We start from the raw sequence: 24,422 nt of genomic DNA, 5'->3' as shown, positions 1-24,422 counted from the left end.
GAAGGAGCCCAGTTGCGCTTCTCCGCAAAAAAGGTAAAAACTCTCACCTGATGGGCCCGGACTGCCCCCGTGCAGCTCCATGCCCATTTTATAATGCCCGCTACATGCAGGGACGAAGGGATGACCCAGAAGCAGCAAACACAAGGCAGTCAGGTTTTTCATGGTTCCCTATATCCTAGGGAAAGTCCTTGGTCATCCTGGGTTGTCCCCAGGATCCCCTGTGCGTCATTTGGATGCATAGGGATGATCCAGGCACTACCCGGGGATACATGGATGGTGTAGACATGCCCTCCAGTTACTGCAGGCTTCAACAACAGAAGATGTTGCTGCAGGCTTCAACCACATAGGCGCATTAAATGAACTAAAATGAATACATTGTAAAACAAAATAACCCCAAGGTACACCCTAGGGTACCCTTAGTATGCATGCCACATTTCAGGTGTCTAGGTTTCGCGATCTTGGCATGGCATTGCTGTCGGATGGACAAACAGACACATCTCCACTTTTATTATTGCATTGTATTTATTAATTAACGAATTTCTAAACAACTTTTCAGGACTCAGAGCTCTTACAAGACAGTGCACAAACAATAAATTGAACATAATAATACACAGATGTAAAATCATTCTTAAAATATGTACCCAAAGAACTTTAAAATGAACAGGACTAAAAATCCACAGCAATTAATACAATTTATAAAAATGCAGATTGAAATAAAAACTAATAACCATGAAGCTGCATGAACCTCAAGAAGGAGCGAATTCCAGCAGGGTAGGTTTTGTGCTAACCACTATGCCATCCCAAATGTCTTTACTCCTTTTCCATCTGAGGAGGTGTCATGCAGAAGATGGCGCAGATTTCTTTTCTGTTGCTTCAGAGGGGAGGAAATTGCAGGGAAGCGGATTTCAGTTCAACGTTAGGAGAAATTTCCTAAAGGTCAGAGCTGTTTGGCAGCGGAACAAGACTGCCTTGGAAGGTGGTGGACTCTCCTTCACTGGAGGCATTTTCACAGAGGCTAGATGGCCATCTGTCAGGGGTGTTGTAGTTGCATCCTGCAGAGCAGAGCCTGCACTGGGCAGGGGCTGGACTAAATGATCTCCAAGGTCAATTCCAGCTCTTATTTTATGATTCCCTTCATGTCATTCACAATATAATTCTCTCTCTCTCTCTCTCTCTCTCTCCTGCTTATAGTCAAGCAACCAGTATCTGTCCTGAGACTATGTTTTTGATTAATTTAACATGAAGGACAAAATTCACATTTTAAAGTTCATGGCTCATTTCGAGTTTTAGAGTACACCAGTGCATTTTAAATTGTCTAAAATCCACTGTTACGTCTTCAGTAATTTTAATGATTTTCCTCACTGTGTGCCCCATCTTAATATTTGGAAACTACAGCTGTGATTATATGAACTTAAAATCTGAAGTGACCTGGATTTGACCATTTCAAGTCCACATATGAAACCATAGGAGTGTTCATGAGGCATAGTTTATACAGTGGAAATAAACTTTGGCCAATCCTGCTAGTATGTTTTTAAAAACAAACAAGTCAAATTAAGGAGGGAAAAGTCAAGAGTGGCAAAGCAAGGCCCTATCTTTTAATAAGTGTCTTCCGTCATTAACTATTTCCATTTGAAGGGTTAAAAAGAAGCAAAATAAATTATTATGCTTGAAAGTAAAACAAGTGCTTTGGTAATCTAAATCTAATCCTCCAGTGTGAGAAGGAGGGGGTGATCCATTGGTGGAACCCTGATCCCAGGAGATACTTTTGCCAAATTTCGGGGATCCTCCTTTTCCCCACACTGTAGGATACGCTATTCAGCAGGGTCCCATGACCCCCTTAGTTGGATTTTCAGGGAACTGCCATAGGGAGGACGTTGGGGATATCTGCTTTGAACCTATAGAGAGATATTGCTTTATAGGTTTGGTTCAAAACTGCAGCTTGTTTGTCCAGGTAGAACTGAGAGTCAAGCACTAAAACTGGCTTAACAAAACTGTCTGATAGATGCTACAATGTAGAATTCCAAGTGTGCTGCAATGTGTGGAGTATCCCCATTCATTTCTTCATTCATTTCAGTCTGTGTGGTGGTTGTTTTTTTCCAGCGAGTGCATATAGATTAAAGTAAGTGCACTTACATTTGTGTACATAGGAATTCCATCTGTATATTGGAAGCCCAATGTGTTTTAGCAATCACTGGATTTGAGTACTCACGTTTACTGGGATTTCTGACCCTTGTATGTTTTTGTATGCTATTGTAGAATAACCTAAATTAAGTGCTTGCTCTGAAATAATTAGTATGCAATCAGGGGATGCTGCTGAAAACTCAGTGAAATCAGTAAACTAAATCCATACTTATATGCTTAAGTTTAGGTGTTTGTAACTTTCACTGATTTATACCCAACTGTGCAACTATGGGCAGTTGTGATTGTTTGTGTTGGGCTATTGTTTTTGCAATTGAACTGACACATATTGTGGGTAAATTAAATAACAGTGATAGGAACTCTATAAAAGTGAATGCTTCACCAGCTGCTTTCCCATTAAATGCCTTTAGCTGAATGGAATTAGCAAATAATTAAGTTGATGGGAATCTACTATATCCAAATGTGGTATTAGCGTCTCCATTTTAAAAGCTTCATAATTTTTCTTTCTGTATACAAGTTTATTGTTGGAGTAATTTACATTGCAGATTAGAAAACTTGCATTACAATTCTGTTGCATTCTGATTTGTCAAAACCCCATTTAAAGAAATCTGTAACATTAAGTATGGGTGGATAAGACCATCTGTTTTTAGAACTTGCCTGCAGCTTGATCACTTAACTCATGAGAGGCATTACAGCTGTTTAACTGTGGAAACAATTATTGTTCTGTCCAAAATTAATATTTATATACATATGCATGTGGTTGAATGTTAGTGGTGTTGATGTGAATCAGTATCATTAAGTATTCAGATAAGAGATAGTTAGGCATTTGTGCTACTTTTACCTGGCTGTAAAGCATATCAATTTTAATCTGATCTCAAATAGAAGTGGACAATAAGCATATTGTTAATCCCATGCTTCTTAGTGTATGAGAAGGCTATTTTAGGGAGAAATGGACAGTTGCTAATTAGCACTTGCCTGAGTTTGATGATTCCTATAAGATAATTAAAATGGTAGAATGAATTGATCTTCGGATTTGTGGGGCTGGGTACAAATTGGTTAGAGACTTCTAGTAACAGAATAGTCTGAGTTTCCAGAAGCCTGTTGTGAATCCACTTGTCAATTGGGAGGCAAAGTCAGGTGTGGTATTAGGAGTACACAAAGGCTGCACCTGTCAAGTCGTGGGACAAGACAGCATGGCTAGATGACTAGAGGGATTTTTATTCTTATTATTTATTATTTATTTATATAGCACCATCAGTGTACATGGTGCTGTACAGAGTAAAACAATAAAATAGCTAAACCCTGCTGCATAGGCTTACATTCTAATAAAATCATAATAAAACAATAAGAAGGGGAAGCGAATGCACCAAACAGGCACAGGGTAGAGTAAAACTTACAGTATAAAAGTATGATCAAAATCAAGTTTTAAAAGTTTTAGAAAAAAGAAAAGTTTTTAGCTGAGCTTTAAAAACTGTGATTGAACTTGTAGTTCACAAATGTTCTGGAAGAGTGTTCCAGGCGTAAGGGGCAGCGGAAGAAAATGGACGAAGCCGAGCAAGGGAAGTAGAGACCCTTCGGCAGGTAAGAAACATGGCATCAGAGGAGTGAAGAGCACGAGCAGGGCAATAGTGTGAGATGAGAGAGGAAAGATAGGAAGGAGCTAGACTGTGAAAAGCTTTGTAGGTCAACAGGAGAAGTTTATATTGAATTCTGAGGTAAATTGGAAGCCAATGAAGAGATTTCAGAAGTGGAGTAACATGGTCAGAGCGGCGAGCCAAGAAGATGATCTAGAGGGATTCTTGAAGGTGGTGGCTGCAGGCAGGACTACTTGAAGTAGTGCAGTCAGCCAGAGTGTATGATACAGAAAGCTATAAACAGAATTTAGAGTTATGAGGAACTACTACCTCAGAAGCAAATGAACTTGGGCATCTTCCTAAGGTAATCTATTGTTGTTTGATACTAGCTCTGTTTTGAAAGATAAAGCTGCCAGAGATTTTGGAGAACTTGTTCTTTAAAGAATCATCTGATCCTGCATGTTCATATATAAAGAGAAATGTCTGAGTGACAAACAGTTTTAACAGACTGTTTTAAAAGAGTGCGTACACTACAAAAGAGAACAGGTGTTCTGTGTCATGAAATCATGTGCATATATGGTTTTAACAAGGCACACAAGGAGTACTTAGCTGCATCCTTTATATTGATAATTAATTGTTAAAAATTCCAAGCATCAACCCTTCTCTGTTGATAGTTCATTAATACTCTCCAATCTCACTTGAAGTATTCCAACAATAATGAAAAATGCTTTTCCATATACAAATTGGGAACGTAGAAATTTACACAGGTGGTAAAATAATGTTCTTAAGGTTTAACATGATAGACATACTGTGAACTCATTGAAGTTAGCAGAGGCTATGGCAACGGAAATTGATAGATATAGAAGAGGACAGAATGTTCGAAGAATACAGCTGGTCTAGCACTCTACAAACTATGCAAGAAAAAGTGCAATCTATTAAAATTGTAGGTTCAAATTCAGAATTATTCTTACTGCTGCAGAATTAGAAAGTGAAGAGTAAGCATTCTCTGTAGGGGGAAATAAAGGACTCTGTCAGCACAGAACTTTGAACAGTTTAGAAAATGACACTATTTTGATAATAAAAGAGAAGACTGGGGGAAACAGAAACACCATCTGTCAAGTCTGAAAATATTAGTTATTGGATGAGAAATGAAAGATAGTATATGAATGAATTTGTAGCAATTGACATTAATGACAATTAATGGAGACCCATTGTTTCCATGAAATATTGCATATAGATTAGAAGAGATGACATAACTAAGCCAAAGTGCTGCTACAGGCACACACATTTTTTTTTTTACCACAAAATGACACTGTAGTCACCTTATGGTATGCAGGCATTGGCTTCCTGGTCCTGTGAATGGTTTAACACTGAAAAAGCATATCCATGGCTGTCCATTCTAATTAAATGAGGGTGTTCTTTTGTGCTCCTCCTCTGTTGGTTCTTTTGGAAGAAGCTTTTCTTGTTTTGTTTCTTCTCCTTCCTTTATGATAGTTGGCTTCATGATTCGTAGCTACATTTGCTATGGATCTAGACTACGGGTGGCTTTGGGCATTAAGCAAAATTATCACAAGGAGGATACCTGAGCATCTTTCCATCTTGCAAGGTAATGCACTCATTGTAAGGATAATACAAGGGGAAAGGAAAGGAAGTCATTAGCAACCTACCCCCAATCTGGTGCCCTCCAAATGTTTGGGCTCCAACACCCATTAGTCCCAACGAGCATGATGAATAATCAGAAATGATGGGAATTGCAGCCCAAAACATCTAAAGGGCACCAGATTGGAAAAGTTGGCATCATGGTTTATTAAATGCTCGATCACAAACCTAACACTAAATGCATGCCGAACATGGGTGCTTCAGTTCCACAGATACATCTTACATATATGTACATAGAAACAGTACACAGAGTACCCTGTGCTGGGAAGCTGTAGCATCACCATTGTGCTTTACAGACGTAGAACTGATGCTATGCAACTTTAGGCATCTTGGATCGGACTCATATAAGCGACTATGGAGTGGCTAAAATGCCCTGACAATACTTCTAATTCTTTTCTTCCTGTGCATCTAATTCTGTGTCATGCAGTAGATTTGCAATAGGTTAGTAAATTACATCTGTTGATGCTGACTGCTGTCAAAACAGCACTAGCAACCCACACAGCAATACCAGCAGAGCACCCTAAGTTGGTTTTCCGTAAGAATGGATGGAATTGTAAATTTCGGTTTCTCTTTTTTAAAAAAAACTTACGTTCATTTTATCCCATTTTCACATCTATGGGTTGTTTTTAAAAAAGGTCTGCATAAAAACAGCATATTTTGTGTGCTTTCCTCCTAATATATGCAGTTTTGTACATGATTTTGCCTCATATACACATTTTTGCAAGTGCTTTCCCCACATTATTTCACTAATATAGTCATTTTTGTATGCACCTTTCCCCTAATACAGTCTTTTTTGTACACATTTTTCTTTGATTGGGGAACTGAATCACAAAATTTGGAAACCTATGAGTATCCAAGTATAACTGTGTTTCAGTTTGCATATTAGTTGAGGAAGTATGAATTATGGGAGTTCACATTCAAATGTGAACCAAGCAAATGCTGATGTTCCCCCAGTGTATCAAGCAATGTGCTCAATCCTTCACTTATTCACCAGCCTTACGTTTCATGGAATTGTCCGTTGGGTTTTGTATTACAGGTTTGCCTGGAACTTGTATTTTTATTATTTTTAAATGGAGAAGTTTTGAATACTGGGTCAGTTATTGTAGCCCTGATATGACATCTTACCTGACACTCATCTTGAAAAACTATGCAGGAAGCAGGATAGTTAGTATTTTTTAATTATTATTATTCTAGCTGTGGACAAGAAAGATCATGGTAAGTAAAACTAGCTCATAAAGGGTATGAATAAACTAATATGAATAGGAATTTATTATACTGCATTGAAAATTATGTCACTGCTATAATCCTTTATGACAGGGTAATCAGTAATAAAACAGTGCAGTGAGTACCAATTAAGGAACATCAAATCACTGGGCATGCTGTTCATGCTGATTTAAACAGGAGATGATTGGAATAAATGGATTTAATATATACTTCTTTGCAGACTGTAGCTATTCTGTCATCTACAGGAGCTAGCATATGAATAATCTAAGGAGGATACCTACTTACATCTCTCATGGAAGACTATTGAAACCCATTAAATTTTAGAAAGCCTGCATTGAGACCTGTTGTTAAAAACATACTCCTAAATGCGTATTTTCCTTCTAGCTTAAACAATTTATTGCAGGAAAATTACAAGGGAGGTGTTTTTTTTTTCCTTTTTGATGTTATATTTGTTTCCATTCCGCAGCGTTTCTTTCATTGCTTGATTACAGAAGGTATTGGAAAACTTTTATGTACTATTACCTGTATTCTTGTTGAAGTTCTTACTAGGACTAAGCAAACACAAGATTCAAATTCTGACTTGTTTTCAATATCCTTAGCCAAGTGAACATAAGCAAATGCTGGGCTGTGAAGGATGTATGCTTGTATTTCTTGAAGGCTCAGGGGTTTTCCCCTAGCAAAACTAACAGAGCAGCCTGAATTTTGTTTGTAAAATTTGATTTTGATCAGGAGGGAAAGATGTGAAGTGGAGAAGTGATGGATGATACCTAATCCTTTCTCTGCCTGCTGTTTCTCTGCTTCATAACATGGTCTCCCTAAGCTGCTTTTCCAGATGGTTTATTCTCAAAAAAGAGATAAGTGCCCCCTCTCCCTGCCAGTTGCCTATTTTGCAACACACCTTCCCCAAAGCTGCTTTTCTGTAGAAGTAAAGGGTCGTCAGGTTTGTTACTCATCTGCAACATCTTGTTTAGCCCTTCTGTGTGTAGCATGCCTGTGTATTTATTGTTTTGTTATGAAACTATTATTATTATTATTATTTATTTATATAGCACCATCGATGTACATGGTGCTGTACAGATAACACAGTAAATAGCAAGACCCTGCCGCATAGGCTTACAATCTAATAAAGTTGTAGTAAACAATAAGAAGGGAAAGAGAATGCAAACAGGCACAGGGAAGTGTAAACAGGCACCGGGAAGGGTGAAGCTAACAGTATAGAGTCAGAACAAACTCAAAGTTTAAAAGCTATAGGGAAAAGAAAAGTTTTTAGCTGTGTTTTAAAAGCTGTGATTGAGTTGGTAGTTCTCAGGTGTTCTGGAAGAGCATTCCAGGCATGAGGGGCAGCAGAGGAAAATGGACGAAGCCGAGCAAGGGAAGTAGAGACCCTTGGGCAGGCAAGAAGCATGGCATCAGAGGAGCGAAGAGCACGAGCGGGGCAATAGTGTGAGATGAGAGAGGAGAGATAGGCAGGAGCTAGACCGTGGAGAGCTTTGAAGGTCAACAGGAGAAGTTTATATTGGATTCTGGAATGAATTGGGAGCCAATGAAGAGATTTCAGAAGCGGAGTGACATGGTCAGAGCGGCGGGCCAGGAAGATGATCTTAGCGGCAGAGTGGTGGACAGAGACCAGCGGACTGATGTGAGACGAGGGGAGGCCAGAGAGGAGGAGGTTGCAGTAGTCCAACCGAGAGATAACCAGTGCGTGAACGAGAGTCTTGGCAGAAGAGACAGACAAAAATGGTCGAATCCTGGCAATATTATACAGGAAGAAACGACAAGATTTAGCTACTGCCTCGATATGAGGAATAAAGGAGAGCGAGGAATCAAATATAAAGCCAAGGCTACGAGTTTCCTTGACCGGAGTAAGCGTGACATCGTTGACAGTAAGAGAGAATGAGAGGTGAGGAGAAGGTTTAGGAGGGAAAACAAGCAGTTCAGTTTTTGCCATGTTAAGCTTCAAGCGACGATGAAGCAGCCAAGCTGAGATATCTGAAAGACATGCCGAGATTGCTAATTTTGGAATGTTGTTTGTATTGCTTTTGACCATTGTTATATTATTTTAAATTTTTCCCTTTTGCGTTCTTGTTATTATTACCACTGAGCATTTTATAGTCCCTAGAGGTAACCAAAGAGGAGAACGGAGCCAGATTAACTCCCATCTAACATCAAACCAACTTCCTGTCCCATCATTACTTACTCTTCCAGCTCATTCCCTTCTCATCTTAACCACTGTCTTCAAATACCCATCCTTTTACATTTCCTCTTTCATCTGTTCATTGATTTTATAATTTGGTCACACACCCTACTTTCCACTTTCTGCATGCAGCTATTGTAAATTATGGACACATAGCCATCTTTACCTGTTGCAGCAGAAACATGGGTTTCTTCTGGCACTTTAAAAACTTAATTATTTATTGTTGCATATGCTTTCATGGACTAAAGCCAGATGCAAAGATAAACGGTTGAAGTGGGCTTTGCCCAAAGAATTAACTGGGATTACAATTTGAAGAAGTGATGAGGAATTGGGAGTTGCATCACTGATTGGCTTCATTTCCTTCTAGGTTCTCAGGCTTCCACCTTTGGGGTGCTCCTGGTTTTCTTCCTGGGTACCTATTTGAAGGAAAGACCAGTTGTGCTTCCTACCAGCCTTCATTGCCCATTGTTCGAACTGTGAGGGACTGACCTTAATATAGTTAAACAGCATTAGTTGGTGCAGAGTGATGCAGCCCTTGTGAAAGGAGTGAGTCACCAAAGCAAACACATTTCACTAGCGCTGCAGTATCTGCCCTCTTGTCTTTGCAGCTAAATTCAGACTTCCGGTTATCACTTATAAAGCTCTAAATACATTTGTGCATAGTGTACTTGAAAAGCAAACTGAATGTCTTATGTTCCATCATAATTTCTCTAATGCTTACCATCTGTTCATCAAGTTAGATACACACAAAGGTAGCCTTCTCCCTGATAGTCTCATTTTCTATATGAAGAGAGCTTTTCATGTGGGGGATCATTGAAAAATAGACTCCTCACCTGCAGTCTTGAAAGGTTGCAGCCCAGAATTCCACCATCACAGTCCACCACCTCATCCTGCATTATGTGTAGAATTGTTCTTAGATAATAGCAAAGCACATTCAACTCTACTGATATTACCTGTCAGTGAATTCATATCTAGTGATCAAAGCTATGTCTTGATAACATAAAAGTGTGAAACTCCTACCATGGATCCATTAACATATTGCAGCATGCTGGATAGATGCCACGGCAAGTTGGGAGCTGATAAGCTTGTCACATTTATTTATTTATTTTAGAATTTTTATACTTCTTTCATCTATGATTACACACTGGTTTGCAACATATTAAAACAATAAAATACAACATATAATTGAACAAGCACACCTGAATTGAATATGTGAGCTTACCTAAGTAGCCATGATAAATATTATACAGTTCTTACTTAACCATATCCTTGCCTTTAAAAAAGAAAATATTTTCTTGAAATGGCAATTGGCCATGTAAAAAGCATTAAATTTATCTTATGCTACGTTATATGCTAAATATGATGTTTACGTTGGTAAACTTGGTTTACTTTAAATTTTAAGCTGTCTGTTTCTTTTGCATTGCTGACGTACTGCTGCTCTCAATAAGAATAATATAGTTCAATGTTTCAATGTTTCTCATTGGATTAGTCTGTCGCATACAATGAGTATATTACATAACTGGAGGAGTATTGCATACCAGTTCTGAGTGGAAGGGGGTAAGAAATGGGGTCTCCCAAGAATCTGTTCGTTTTATCTTGTTCATAAATGATCTAGAGTTAGGAGTGAGCAGTGAAGTGGCCAGGTTTGTAGATGACACCAAATAATTCCGGGTAATAAAAAGACGAAGAGATTGAAAAGGCTCTCTCCAAATTAGGTGAATGGGCATTAATGTAGTTAAATGTGATGCAGGGTAAAAATTCCTACCGAAATACGCTAATGGCATCTGAGCTGCCAGTGACCAGGCAAGGGATCTTGGGGTCATGGTATATAGCTCAATGAAAATGTCTAGCCAATGTGCAGCAGCTGTGGAAAAGGTGAAATCTATATTAGGGAAAATTACAATATTGCAATACTTTTATACAAATCTGTGGTGTGTACAAATTTAGAATACAATCCTGGAATACAAAACTGTGGACAATTCTTGTCTCCAAAAGATATTGTAGAGCTGGAAAAGATGCAGAAAAAGGCAACCAAAATTATTTGTGCTGGTCTGGAGCAGTTCCCCTGTAAAGGAAGAGGGAGTGTATGTGGCCAGGGGTAGAATCCATTGAGGAGCGTACGCCTCCACTGATTTGTTTCTGCCCCACCGATTCCCTTCCATAAACAGTGGGTTCTGCCAATTCCATTGTGCAAGCGGAACCCACCACTTTACGCAAAGGAGATTGAGCATTTCCCAGGGAGAGCTCCGAAATGAGTGAAAGTGGTTGTTTCTGGAAGGAGGCAGGTCAGTGGAGCTCCCTTATCTGAGCTCTGCCAACATGCCTCATTCCAGAAGTGAGTGTTTTGGCACTTCAGGTGGGCCCCTAAAGTGCTAAATCAAATTGCACAAGCAGTGAGGGCCACTTGCACAATGGAATTGGCAGGGCGTAAGAGAAACAGCGCCTGGGTGGGAGTAAGCACCTCATTGGATTCTGCCTAATGATAGTCTTCCAGTTTGGCCTGAGTTGTAACGTTCATATACTGCATAACTGGGCTAAATGAATTGAAAACCAGAATTCTTTATGACTCGGATTAAGTTTGTTCTACATAAAAGACAAAGCACAATAAAAACAGCTACAAAGAAGGAACCAAGGAAACAATAGACTTCGAAATGTGGTGGGGTTTTTTGGATCTGTAGATGCATTTTTAAATGATGGCTGCTTAATCACATCATGACTATATATTTGCTGTAGGAAAAAGATTGTGTACACTTTTAAACAGTGAAAAATATCTCTCTTTGCTGCAATGTAAGACCTCTCTTTTCAGCAAATCACTGCTCTTTCTGTGTGTGAATTCTGAACAATTCCTGTCCTACATGACTCTTCTGAAATGTCTTGTCTGTTCTCTTTTTCTTTTTAATTCTCAAGCTCACTATTTGGATAAGATAGTTAAAGGTACTGTATATTTGCTCTTCCTTGACATACTTCCATGTATCTCTGTGTATATTATAGTAATCATTCCACTAGACATGGCAAATGCAACATATTCTTATATGTACTCCATGAATTATAAACTTCATTCATGTTACTTTCCATGTGCCTTGGATATAAGAGATTAAGACTTTTAATGTTGTTGTTGCCTGTTAACGTTTTTAATAAGCAATTGTAAATTTCACTAGATCCTGTGTAAGTGGATTAGCTTTGGTACTATAAAAAACTGAAGATAGCCATGCATTTGCTGTTTGTGGTTTTTAAGCCTTCTAGCTTTTGTTGCTGGAAGGAATGGCCTAGACCTATATGTAAAAACATAATTGAAAAAATCAAATATTTTTCAATGATGATAAAATGTCATAGCCTCAAGAATACATTATATGAATGAGATAATTAGTACCATTGGACAGGATCCAATCATACTCTCCTTGCATGGGCAGAAAGCACTCCTGTGCAGTCTCAGTATTTCCTTCCAGCAGTAGCCTCTCAAGCCTTCCTGACTTTGAGGGCTTTATGGCTGTTCGAGGGGGTTGCCCCCGGAAGGGGAAGCTGAAACTTATATAGTGCTTTGGATCCTGGCAATTGAACTTGACAACTAGCTCTCTAAGTTTATGGAAGCTCAGTAACTGTGTGAAACACATAATGAATGGCTTCAATAAGCTTTTGTTCAAAGTTTTTATCTCCATTTTTAAGGAACAGCTGTGTGCAATCAAATAATTATACCTTGCAGAGGAGATAAGTATTGGGATGGAAAGGTTAATGCAACCAACTACTTGTTGAATAGTATAAAACAAACCACGAAACAGCAAATATTCTCGTATCTTCAGTTATGGTAGAAGTTTGGCAAAAATATGTTTTTATAAAACTATCACCAATCCCTCTTTCCAGATTGCCTTTCTTCTATTCCCTATTTGTGCTTTTTTCATTAGAGTATGGCAATATTCATGGCAATATCCAGGCTTTCGTATAACCACTCTTGATCACATTAGCTTGTCCACCGTGCTTTTCCAATAGGACAGATAAAGCTGTGTGTCCTATGTAACTAAGCAGAGGAAATGTATTTCAGAAGTAAAATGTACCTTCTGTATATACAATTAAAATGTGCAGATTGCAAAAAAAAAGTGCCAAAAGAAGCAAAAAAAGGCAGCCAAATCTAATCTCAGCCTGGCATGATGACATGATATCCATAACTATAACTTCATCATACCTTGTCATGAGACACTACTATGGTTCCCTTCCATCTGTAAGTACTAATTTTACTAGAGGCAACGATGCCCATAGAATTATTGTTTAATTTGTGCTGCATAGGTGGAGAAAGGAGTACATTAATTATTGTTTAAGCTTTAATTACAAGCCACAAGAAGAGATTTTTCCAACCACATTTGCAAACCAACAGGAATAAAACACTATTCTAATTCCCAGAGACAGTATACAGATAAAACTTTAGAAGGTGGTGGCCCAATTTATATTTTATGCTGTGTAAAGTTACAAAGAACTGTGTTGTCCTAAAGTCTCTGATTTGTAGCCACTGATAATAATTCTGCTTCTGTACTTGCTTATGTGAATGTCTTACCCACAGTCATAGATAAGGAATACTAGAATTCTACATATATATCTATAAACTTGTCATCATCCTCATACAGGTCATGTTGGCTGCATGCCAGGTTTTCATCAGTAGGAAGTGACAGATACTGTTTTTGATGTACTGTTAGATGGAAAAAATAGATCTTCGATATATTAAATAATTTTAATTGTTTCCCAAATTTTCCCTCCTTGGCCATAAAAGCAGACAAGATAGGATATAAAGGTAACAGCACAAAAGCCTTAGGGAGATTGTCACACAAAAATCACTCTCCGCTATCTGTCTTGAAGCACGTCACTACCGTGTTTTTGTTCAGTCTATCAATGTTTTATTGTGGTCCTTATGGTATTTCATTTTGTCCGTCCTAAGTAATCAAATCCGCACAGCTATTACATTTAGTTGGAAATCCTGTCGGTCCTGTCCCATCCGTATGCAGCCTGAATCCTAATGTTTGTTAGAATAGATGCTAAGCTGCTTCACTATTTCCTGGGCTTTGCTTATTCTGTGAAAAGGAATGTACTTTTGGCATAAAGTATAGTCACTGAAACTGACCTATACTTTGTGCAATTATTTAATGCACTGTAATTTCACATGAATACACGGCAACTCTGAGGCCAGATAAAATTAACGTTCACTTTTATTGAGTGCAGAGGAGCGCACCTACTTAAGAACTTCAAAGGATTTATTTAAAACAAGGAATTTTAAAAAAATCTATATTGTCAAGTAGCCAACAGTGCATATACACAAAATATGATCTGTTCTATACATGCAGAAACGCTATCTCTTTACTTAGAAGCTGTGTGCTATGATCACATTGCCTGCTGCTCTGTTAAAGAAGATGTAAACATAATTTTGTCTGGCCTGCAGGTATTTAATGGTTTCTTGCATACATTTCCTGCCTGCACAGGTAAGTGGTGTCTCAAGTATTAGACCAATCAAAGATGCCACTTAGTTAAGAATTAGAATGCCAGGTAATGTTGCTGTTTCTCTCCATGTGGAATTACAGTATTTGTGCTGTTCTGAAGGCCTGTTCCCAGTAAGTGTTCCCTGTTTGTATTTTGATTAGATTTAAAATTAACATAATATTTAAATTACATGCAGTGTCTTTTTTTGTCTGTTTTGACAGAGGGATGCCCTGGCCTGTGTAATAGCAACGGAAGATGTACTCTGGACCAAAATGGCTGGCATTGTGTTTGTCAGCCAGGATGGAGGGGAGCAGGATGTGATGTCGCCATGGAAACTTTATGTACTGATAGCAAGGACAATGAAGGAGGTAGGAGAGTGAAATTCCTGCACTGCAAAAAGAAAAAAAAATGTAAAATTATCGGCTTCCCAATCAGGTGAAAAAATACTGCTGTGAGAATGATACTGAGCTTTTACTACCTGTGATGAGATACATGCAGGAATGTGCTACAATATTTATTGCCTTCATTTAGTATGCTATCAAATCCTTAAGAGATGGTTACAGCAGGCAAAATGTGTACATCGAAATCCATTAGTGAGCATTAGGTTCCAAGTGGTAGTATTTTATCTAAGGGCAAACATAATATCGTAATTCAGTGAGCTTTATAATAATGCTGCGTAACAACAAAGAATAGTTGTGAAATCCACATTCAGCCAAAGTTTTCAAGATGTATGTGGAAATATATGTTGAGAACCAATTTAGTAAAAACTTCACATTTCCCATAGATCTATTGTCAGGAACAATCTAATCCCACCAAGTCTATTGCTAGCACAACATTTCCTTATGTGACTTCAACTTTGACTCATTCCTGAGTTTTTCTGCTTTTAGGTCTCATTACTGAAGATCTCCAAGATTTATTTATTTATTTATTTATTTATTTATTTATTTATTTGCAACAGCACTAGCATTGCTATATTCTTCCCTGCCTTCCATCACAATTTTCTTCTTTATCTTTTCTCTCAGTCCCAATTCCAGTTCTAAATAATATTCTCTGTATCTCCAGTTCTGCAACTCTATCACCTCATGATATTTTACCCTATATCTCTCTTTTTCTCTATCTTCTCTTTCATTCTCTCATCTGAATAATTCTCTATCCCAGGCTTGCACAAATTGGGACCCGCCACGCCCACAATCATGTTTTATTTATTTTATTCATTTATTTGATTTGTACATTATTTATTTATTTATTTATATAGGACCAACAATGTACTTGGTGCCCAATTGGCAAATGCCCTTGGGCTGGTTTACAACAACACAGTCTATTATGACCTACCAGATGTTTAGAAGTCCCACTACTTCTGTACTCCAAGACATAAAACAAAAGAAGACATTTATTGAGGTTCTCGGGGAGGCCGGGTTGGGTTAACATACATAGGATTGCCAATGGGTTGGAAAACAACTAGCCCAGCCAGTTTGGGGGTGTCTACCTTCCCATCTGGAGAATGTATTTTTGTGTGTTTGTGTGTGCATGCATTCTCAATACCCATGCATGTATACAGGAGCAGAAGAGACCAGGAAGTATGTTGGGCATGCAAGTGCATTCATACAATGTGGGAAAAGTTCAAATTGTGCTGCCATACCCACCCTTTGTCTCCAGCCCTGAGATTTCCTATTAAGCGCATCTGTGAGGAGGAATCTGGTTGATTGGCACAGCAGGCAACTGCCAGATTAGGTGCCTGGAAGATTTGTAGGAAAGTGAGGGGGGGGAGAGAAAGAGAGTTGTCTCTGAATGTTTCTCTTCTGTATTTATTTGTGTGTGTGTGTGTGTGTGTGTGTGTGTGTGTGTGATCACGCGTGGGTGTTTGGGGGAATATGCAATGGGAAAATGCTTTCTAGTTGTTTGTTTCAAATCACAGTATTATGCATATTGTGACTTGACAAAGTATGTAGCTGAAATTTTCTTCCATGAATGAAAAAGAAATACTGTATGTGTTCTGATTTTTGTTGTTTATGGCTAATTTAATTGTGTAATCTCCTTTGCATGTTTTTGAGTTCTCTGCTATGGTCTTACTGATTTTCCTTTACACCTCAGTGTTTCTGTTACAGTCAAAAGGGTGGGGGGATAAAGAGACAAGATTCAGATATATGGTATAAAATGTGGGCCACATTTATTGAGAATCTGCAAAGGGAAAGACCTAAGCGATCAACTAACCTATGCCAGCAACTAGCCAGACAATATATTGGGTGAAACATTCTGTGCCTGCTGAGTGGCATCTGTAAGATCGCCACTCTTCAGGACTACCCAATTTGGAGAAGGGAGGCCTTTGTCTATGACCTCCTCTTGGGGCACAAAGCTCTGGGTGAGGTGAGTTGGCTTCTCCCATTGGGCCCCTCCCATTGGGCCACAAAACCCTGAGTGGGAAGCCTCAGACATTACCTGTCATCAAAATGGTGCCTCAGAATGCTTAGCATCCCTGTCCTCACTAAAGGTGCCCACTCATACCTGCCTACCTAAAACAAAATGTGATCAAATTGACATAACAGTTGAGACGCTAACAAATGTACCTATACACAACTCCAACCCTGCTTACAGTGTGAAGTAGGCAAAAAGACACTTAACCCAGGCCAATCAGACTATGAGCCAAAAATTAAGAACATAAGACGTGCCATGCTGGATCAGACTGAGGGTCCATCTAGTCTAGCACTTTGTTCACACAGTGGCCAACCAGCTGTCGACCAGGGACCAACAAAGCAGGACATGGTCCCACCCATGTTCTCTAGCAACTAGTGCACACAGGCTTACTGCCTCGGATACTGGAGGTAGCACATAACCATCAGGGCTAGTAGCCATTGATAGCCTTCTCCTCCAGGAATTTATCCAACCCCCTTTTAAAGCCATCCAAATTGGTGGCCATCACTACATCTGCCTCCTTCTTAAATAATTACCCTACCGTGTAATAGCTTCATATGTTTAACATGTTACTGAGGTACATTTCCAGTTCACAGTAATTAATTCGGTCTGTATAGATTATGCAGTTGCTTAAGATTTGGGAGTTCAGATTGAGAATAGTGCTTTAACACAGACCCTTAAAATATTCCTCATTTTTGGGAGAATGTTGGATATTTTAAAAATATTACGTGAGTTGTTTAAGCTTTGGTCTACTCAGATAGAAAACTATGAAACATGAAATGTTACTAGACTCTCCTGTGCTCCAGTTACAATCTAAATACAAGTGCAAACATAAAACAAATGAATCCTCTGTAAGAGCCAGAAGTATCTAATGACAGAAAAGATTAATATTATTAGTCTCCCTGAATGTAAAAGTAAGATAGATGCCAGGCATAGCAGTATAAAGAAAGGAAGGCTATACCAAAGACACCCTGGATGTTCAGGTCTAAAGTTACAATAAACTGTACAAAAGTATAGGTTATATAGAATTCCTTCCTAATTTTTATTATTTTATAACTTAAGAATGTAGGGACTGAACTGATTGTATATATGACACTGGAGTTAGAGATCTATAGGATCTCTAACCCCATAGGACAGAGGACTGAATACCTGACATTGAGGATGCAATTCTATGTGATAGATGCCCATTGGCAGGAAAGCTGTATGTATGACACTGGCCTGGTTCACACAACACGCTAAACCAGTGATTCCCAAAGTGGGCGGTATTGCCCCCTTGGGGGCGGTGGGATTGCATAGGGGGGCGTTAAGAGGCAAAGGGACGGCAGGGGGGGCACTGGCAGGGGGCTCTAACAGGCAAAGGGGCAGCAAGGGGGCCCTCGAGGTGGTCTCTCCAGAAGGTCCTAAAACCCAGGGACCGAGCAGGAAAGAGCGGCAAATTCAGCTGCTCTCCCCACACCGCTCCTGCTCAGGAAGGACTTTCTCACTCATGCAGCCGCTCTCTCCTCCTATCTCAAGCCCACAGCGGCCCCACCAGAAGTAGGGGGTGGGGGAAGCGCCCACAGGAGGCAGCAGAGCAGGAAACAGTGGCGAATTCAGCTGCTCTGCCCACTCTTCTCCTGCCTAGGAGGGCCCAGGGCTTCTTTCCTGCTGGAGCCACCGCCGCTCACTCACTCCCTCAGCCAGAGATGCTCCCTCCTACAAGCTGCCCTGGCAGATCTCTCGCGATAGTTGCTGCACCAGGCGGGAGCAGCAGCCCTGCAGCGGAGATGAAGGAGCACGTGGAGGATGGTGGATGGCAGAGCAGCTGCCAAGAACAGCGGCCGGCTGGGTGGGTGGGTGGGTGGGGAGCAGGACTGCTTGTGCTGCTGCAAGGTATCACCAGGCTCCCTTCCCCTGTCAGGAGTTGCAGATTGGGGCCATCTCCCCTCTGAGCTGCTGCCCTCCTGTCCTAATCAGCCCAGCAGCTATTGTGAGGCTTGGGGGGAGGGGGGTTGGAGAGAGAGAGAGAGATGCTGTGTGTCTGTCCCACCCCCAAAATAATCTGGACTGCAACAGGATTGGGAGAGAAAAGAAAAGGGGGAGGGAGGGAGAATTGCAATCCCCCAGGTCCTTCCTGGCTAAAGAAGATTCAGCAGCACCTTTTTCCAGAATGCTTGCTGAAACCATTCCTATCTGCCCTTGCTTATTTCAGGGTGTCCAACCCCCTTTTTTCAAGCATTCTTTTGGTAAACATGGTATGTGTGTATCTTGTGTCACCAGAAAAACAGAGCTGCAACACAATCCTAAGTATGTCTACTCAGAAGTTAGCCCCACTGAGATCAATAGAACTTACTCTGAGGTAAATGTGCATAGGATTCAGCCTGAAAACAAAGAGAGGGTGAAGAAAAGACAGGAGAAAATGAATTGTAGAAATAGAATAGCAAGGTAACTGTGGGATATTTAACCATATTTAAAGACAATAAGTACAGTAAAATAAGTGCCCCTCTACTTCAGTCCCAGCCAGATTTCCCATAGGAAAACTCTTTACCAGGTGGCAGATATTTTATAATTTTAATTAAATGGGAAGCACCCGCCCCAGGCTTGCCAAGGCTGGGAGGGAAAAGAGAGCGAACACCTCTGTTTGCAGCCAGCGTGGCAGGGTGGATGAACTGGATTTTGAATAAAGTATTCAATTAATTGTTACTGTTTTGAATTTTATTGTTATTATCTTCCTTGCTGGGTTGTTGAAAACCGCTATTCTGAATAATGATTTTTATAGGGTAGGGTAGGGTAGGGTAGGGGGGTGCTGGGCATGAGTTTGTGGAACCAAGGGGGCGGTTACCTGAAAAAGTTTGGGAACCACTGTGCTAAACCATGCTGCTTAACTACAAAATGGTTAAGGAAATTCCTTAACCTTAATGCATTCCCGTAACCATTTTGTGATTAAGCAGCATGGTTTAGTGTGTTGTCTGAACCAGGCCACTGAGAAAACAATCCTATCTGATAGACACCAAGTAGGATGGGAGAAACAGCACAGGCTTTTGCAGCCTGTGCTACATTGGATTCTTACATTTGTTGGCATTTATGTTATATTTTGTCTTTCTTTTAAGGATAAACAAGTTCATAATTAAAGCTGAATTTAATACATACAAGTATATTAAAACTTGTATGTATGGCATTTTAGGCCCCTTCCAACTCTACTATTCTATGATTCTAAATCTGTGATCCTGCTTTTCTATATTAATGAAAGGTCCATGAAGAAAATAATTACTTTTGAGGTTAATTGTTATACATATAAAATAATAGATCATTGTATTTATCCTTGTGGCAAATTCTGAAGATTTTTGACTGTCAACCAGATAGAATGGAAATTTACTCTCCATCTTAGGGAGAAATCGGCATTTAGTATTGAAGTAAGTGATCCCGCCGAGTGCCCCAATATGTGTAAAAAGAGAGCCAAATACAAATCCATTAATTTAAGAATTGGCCTTTTGTCTCTGTCTTGCAGATAGAATTCTAAAAAAAAAAGGCAGGTCCAAAGTTTATTATTATTATGCTGATTGGCAATAAAAAGGCCTGGATTTAAATCAGTGCTTCTTGTTAGTTTTTAAGATAATAAATAAAAAGCAAGCCTGTCACTTGTTTTTAAAAATCTGTGGACTGAGTATGTGGGTTTAATCAATTGTCTGTAATTATCCTATTTAATCTTGATAAGTTTGCATATGAATAAAAATAATTCTGAAGGAAAAAAGCATACTCTATTTTTAGATAATGCATGCACATGTCATAGCATGCACCACCTTAGAAGATGTGCAAAAGGTATAGTTGTAGGCATATTGGTCGATAGAAAAAATCCAGAATCCACAGTAACACAATATCTTTATTACAAAACCCAACTGTCACTAAATAGTGAACAAGGTTTTAGATTCCCCAGAACTCTATATCAGGCTACATGTTAAGCAAAATAGTGGGGGAGCTGGAATGATACTTGAGCCACAACATTGGCAGATTGGAGTCCTTGGGTGTTTGTGGAGTCTTAATTAGATTAGCCTCTTAACTTCTAAACATTTTTTTTTTTAAAGAGAGGATCAGCCATTTTTGTTTCTTTGTTCCAGTAGTCCTTGGTGCAATCTAAACATCTGTTTAGCACCTAGCAAAAGCTAATCTAATTATGTCTGGAATCTGTTTTAAGACTGTTTCGGTGATGGGGTACGGATGACACAATAGTCAATGGTTGATAGTCTCCTGTTGCTTAAATAATCAACTGTTGACTACTGTTTTGTCTATCAAGCCTTTTCCATGGCACAGCTGGTTCCCCCCCCCCCGCAGCAAATCACGAACACAAATAATCAATGGTGTGCACAAATAATCAATGGTCTGCACAACCTTTGATTATTGTGTCGTGTCGGGCTCCGTTGGTTATTTCACATGCCTTCGGAGTTGTGAGGCGGAAGTGGGAGAACCCCCTGCCACTCTTGCCCAGTGGGGCTCTATATGGACATGAAATAATCCCGTCTCAGAAAGTGCATGGGGAGCTACCGATCATGCCATCCCTTGGTAGGGCACCATGTTCTGTGGTGCCCTGTGTGCTTCCCAGGACACTGCACATGCCATCTCTAGGTGGGGTGGCATCCCATGTGTTCCCAGGGAGGTACATGTCCCTTGCCCCCACTCCCCACAATCCTTCTGGACATCCACTCGGGATGGAGGGAGCTCCTTCTGTCCCCTTGAGCCAATATCCAAATGGATCGTGGGGTGACAGGGGGCGAAGGATGTCTCCCGCAGCTTGACATATAATGTCAAACTGCAGGAGATATCTTTCTGCCAAGAGTGTCCTCCTGCACCCTGCTGTCATTTCTGGAGAATGGGGATGGAGGACGCTAGGATCTCCTGCCACTCTCAAGCAGTAGCAGGAGTTCCTAGTGTTCCCTGTACCCATTCTCCAGCACTTTGCGACAAACAAGGAGAGAGGCGCATGAGGAGAGCATCTCTGTTTGCCATTTGTCCATCTCTCCTTCGGGCCATCCCAAGATGCACAAATGGCAAAGGAGGGTGTGGTGGCGGAGGCGGACACTCTCCTGGAAGCATGTCAGGAGACTGTGGGCCTCCGCCATGCCCCCCATTCGCGGGTACGGGGCGCACAATGGGGGATGCTGTCAGAAGAGCTGAAGTGCTCTTTTGACAATTTCCTTCTCCATGCATTCCATACCCACCAATGGAGAAAGTGTGCATGACAGAGGAGAACACTTTGTGGCAGCTCTCCTGTGTCTTCCTCACCCCCTTCTGCCCTCCCCACCGAATCGTGGCGCTGGTCCCTGCTTTCCATATCAGGACACCACGGAGAAAGCTGCAGGATAGCCGTCTTTTGCTGGGGGGCAGGCGGCGGCAAAAGCTGCTCTCCGACGGCTCTCCTGCATCTTTCTCCATGGCTTCCTGATATGAAAAGCAGGAACCAGCACCGCCATTCAGTGGATATGCTGGAGGAGGGTGGGAGCAATAGTCTACTCCACAGATAACTATTGACATATCACATTAGGTGTACCCCAGCATGTCGTTCTAATAGTCATCCATGGAGTGGACTATTAACATAGGGTTGGCTATTGTGTGATCCGAATGCTGCCAGTGGCTTTAACTATTGACCTCTTCTCCCCCTCCCCCTATTTTGCTTAACATCTATCCTGAAGAAGTTTTGGAGAAATTGCTCACTGTTTTGTGTACTTTTGCTTGGTAACCAATACTAATATTTACTAATGACCACCAAAACTAACATTCTGTTTCATTTTGGGTTGGTGTTACTGTAAATTTTGTTTCTAAGAAGAGATGTTTGCTCCTGTGTGAGAGAGAATGCTGAAATTGCCACTCCCGTTTTTGAAAGTTAGATATGGCTGTGAGTCCCATTAATCAGAATGTCGCCACTATTATACATCACCAAAAAAGAGGAAATGTATTGTCTTAAAAGAAGACAAAAGAGAACATAAATGTGCATAAATTTTGTATGTGCCACTTTATGTGCATGGATGCAAATTTGGAAATGATTTGCTATCATTAAACGGAGAAATACAATCCATCTCACCATAGTAGGTAAGGCTGTTTGACCTGTGTGCCTGTTTGGTCTGCTCTTAGGGTGCTGATGGATTCCCTTCTTGTGCTTCTTTATTTTTAAACTAGACTTAGACAAGACAGTCCATTAAATAGAGAACACTTTATAGATAGAGCACTGTCCTCTATTAAATAAACACATGGCCACTATTAATCAGGGATGCCTCTTTAATTGATCAAAATGTTTTGATCAATACAAAATGTATTTAGTCAATACAAAATGTACTGATTAAATGTAGCACCTCTAATAAAAAAAGCCCGTATTTTCCTAATGAGTGCAAATAACAAATTTCTTTTTCTTTTTAAAAATATATTTTAACAGGTAATCTAGGTGTTTTCCCCCATGGGGAAAATAGCAAGTTTGAGGAGGTGGAGAATTTAAATCAGGAAAATGTTGTGGGAAGAAAATTAACGCCCGCCCCCCACCCCCACTACCCAGCGCTGTGGTCTTGGTTTAGTTTGGGGTCCTGCCGCTTCTTTTATCAAAAGGAATGTATCAGGAGATATTGATCACAGATTTCCTGCATAATGTCTAATTTGATTCTGATAGCATTCTGAGAGTGGAATATGTTATGAGGCCCTGAGAAGACAACCAGAACTTCTGCAAAAGGCAAAGTCCAGTAAAAGGTTTTTTCTCCTGTATGAACAGTATTCATTATTCAGGACTTGTTAAAATAAATCACTTTTCTGCTGCTCTTTTTATGTATGGTCCGTGATGAAATTAATTTCCTAGTTTAAGGTCTCTTTATTTGTGCCAGCATAAGATATTGGACAGATTTACTGCATTTGTGACTGGGTTCTTCTAGTTCAGTATCAATATTGCTTTTGGTGTCCTCACCAAGTATAGATATCACAATCACCACTCCCAACCTCTGATAGTTTATTAAAGTCTTTGTGTTGAGCATCCTGTCTAATAGCTATTGGTATGCCAATCCATCATGAGATTGGGCATGTTCAAACAATCCTATCTTGGTTTATTAAGCCAAGATGTGCACAATCCTTTTGTCCATATATTTAACCCCTTCTCTCCTCCCTCAAACTTCAAATTCTTTAATTTAACCATAATTTCCCAAATCATACAAACTGAGAAACCATGGTTACCAGCTTCAGACCATGCCAGAATATTAAACTGAAGATGGTTTAAGATCTTGTCTTTGATTGTTCTAAAGCTGGTAACCATAATTTACCAGCTCAGACAAAAGGGCGAAACACTGGTTAATTGCTATGGATTAATCACAGCTCACATGATGGGAGGAACGCAGGGGCCATGCGTGCCTATTCTTCATTGTCCAAGCCAGGCAGGTTTATAAACATTATTGCAAGGAATATGTATGCCATATTGCAAATTACATTACTTTACTTAAAAGTTTTCCCTTTGATTTCATTGCCTGCTGTACAATTTGTAAAAAAGTAAACAGAAATTTTGTGTTAATTTTTTCAATGCCCTCAAGATTTTATATATGCTTCATTTGTTCATCCTTAGTTACTGCCTTCCTTATCTGAAGATGTTTAATCTTTTTATCCTTTTCTACTTGAAAGGTTTTCTATAGCCCCTGATTATTTTGTACATTTTATCTGAGCAGTGTGTAGTTATATCCTGTTTGAAATGTGAAGATCAAAAGTGCACACAATATTCAAGAGGGAATGAACCGTGTGTTTTTATAGAGGGACAATCTTGTATAATGGCA

General features: G+C 39.9%; 1 protein-coding gene across 1 annotated transcript in view; it reads left to right on the top strand.

Moving 5' to 3' along the window:
* The window catches only part of TENM3 (teneurin transmembrane protein 3), a 177,359-nt gene that overhangs the window by 74,569 nt on the left and 78,368 nt on the right, over nucleotides 1–24,422 (top strand). The window contains exons 10-12 of the mRNA XM_063136114.1: nucleotides 11,698–11,724; nucleotides 13,547–13,567; nucleotides 14,469–14,615. Coding sequence (XP_062992184.1) covers nucleotides 11,698–11,724; nucleotides 13,547–13,567; nucleotides 14,469–14,615 — 195 coding nt within the window. The remainder of the gene's footprint in view (nucleotides 1–11,697; nucleotides 11,725–13,546; nucleotides 13,568–14,468; nucleotides 14,616–24,422) is intronic.

Source organism: Elgaria multicarinata, chromosome 10 (genome assembly GCF_023053635.1).
Source record: "Elgaria multicarinata webbii isolate HBS135686 ecotype San Diego chromosome 10, rElgMul1.1.pri, whole genome shotgun sequence".
NCBI lineage: Eukaryota > Metazoa > Chordata > Lepidosauria > Squamata > Anguidae > Elgaria > Elgaria multicarinata.
Note: the sequence above shows the minus strand (reverse complement) of the source record. Positions and strands in the feature narration are given on the sequence as shown.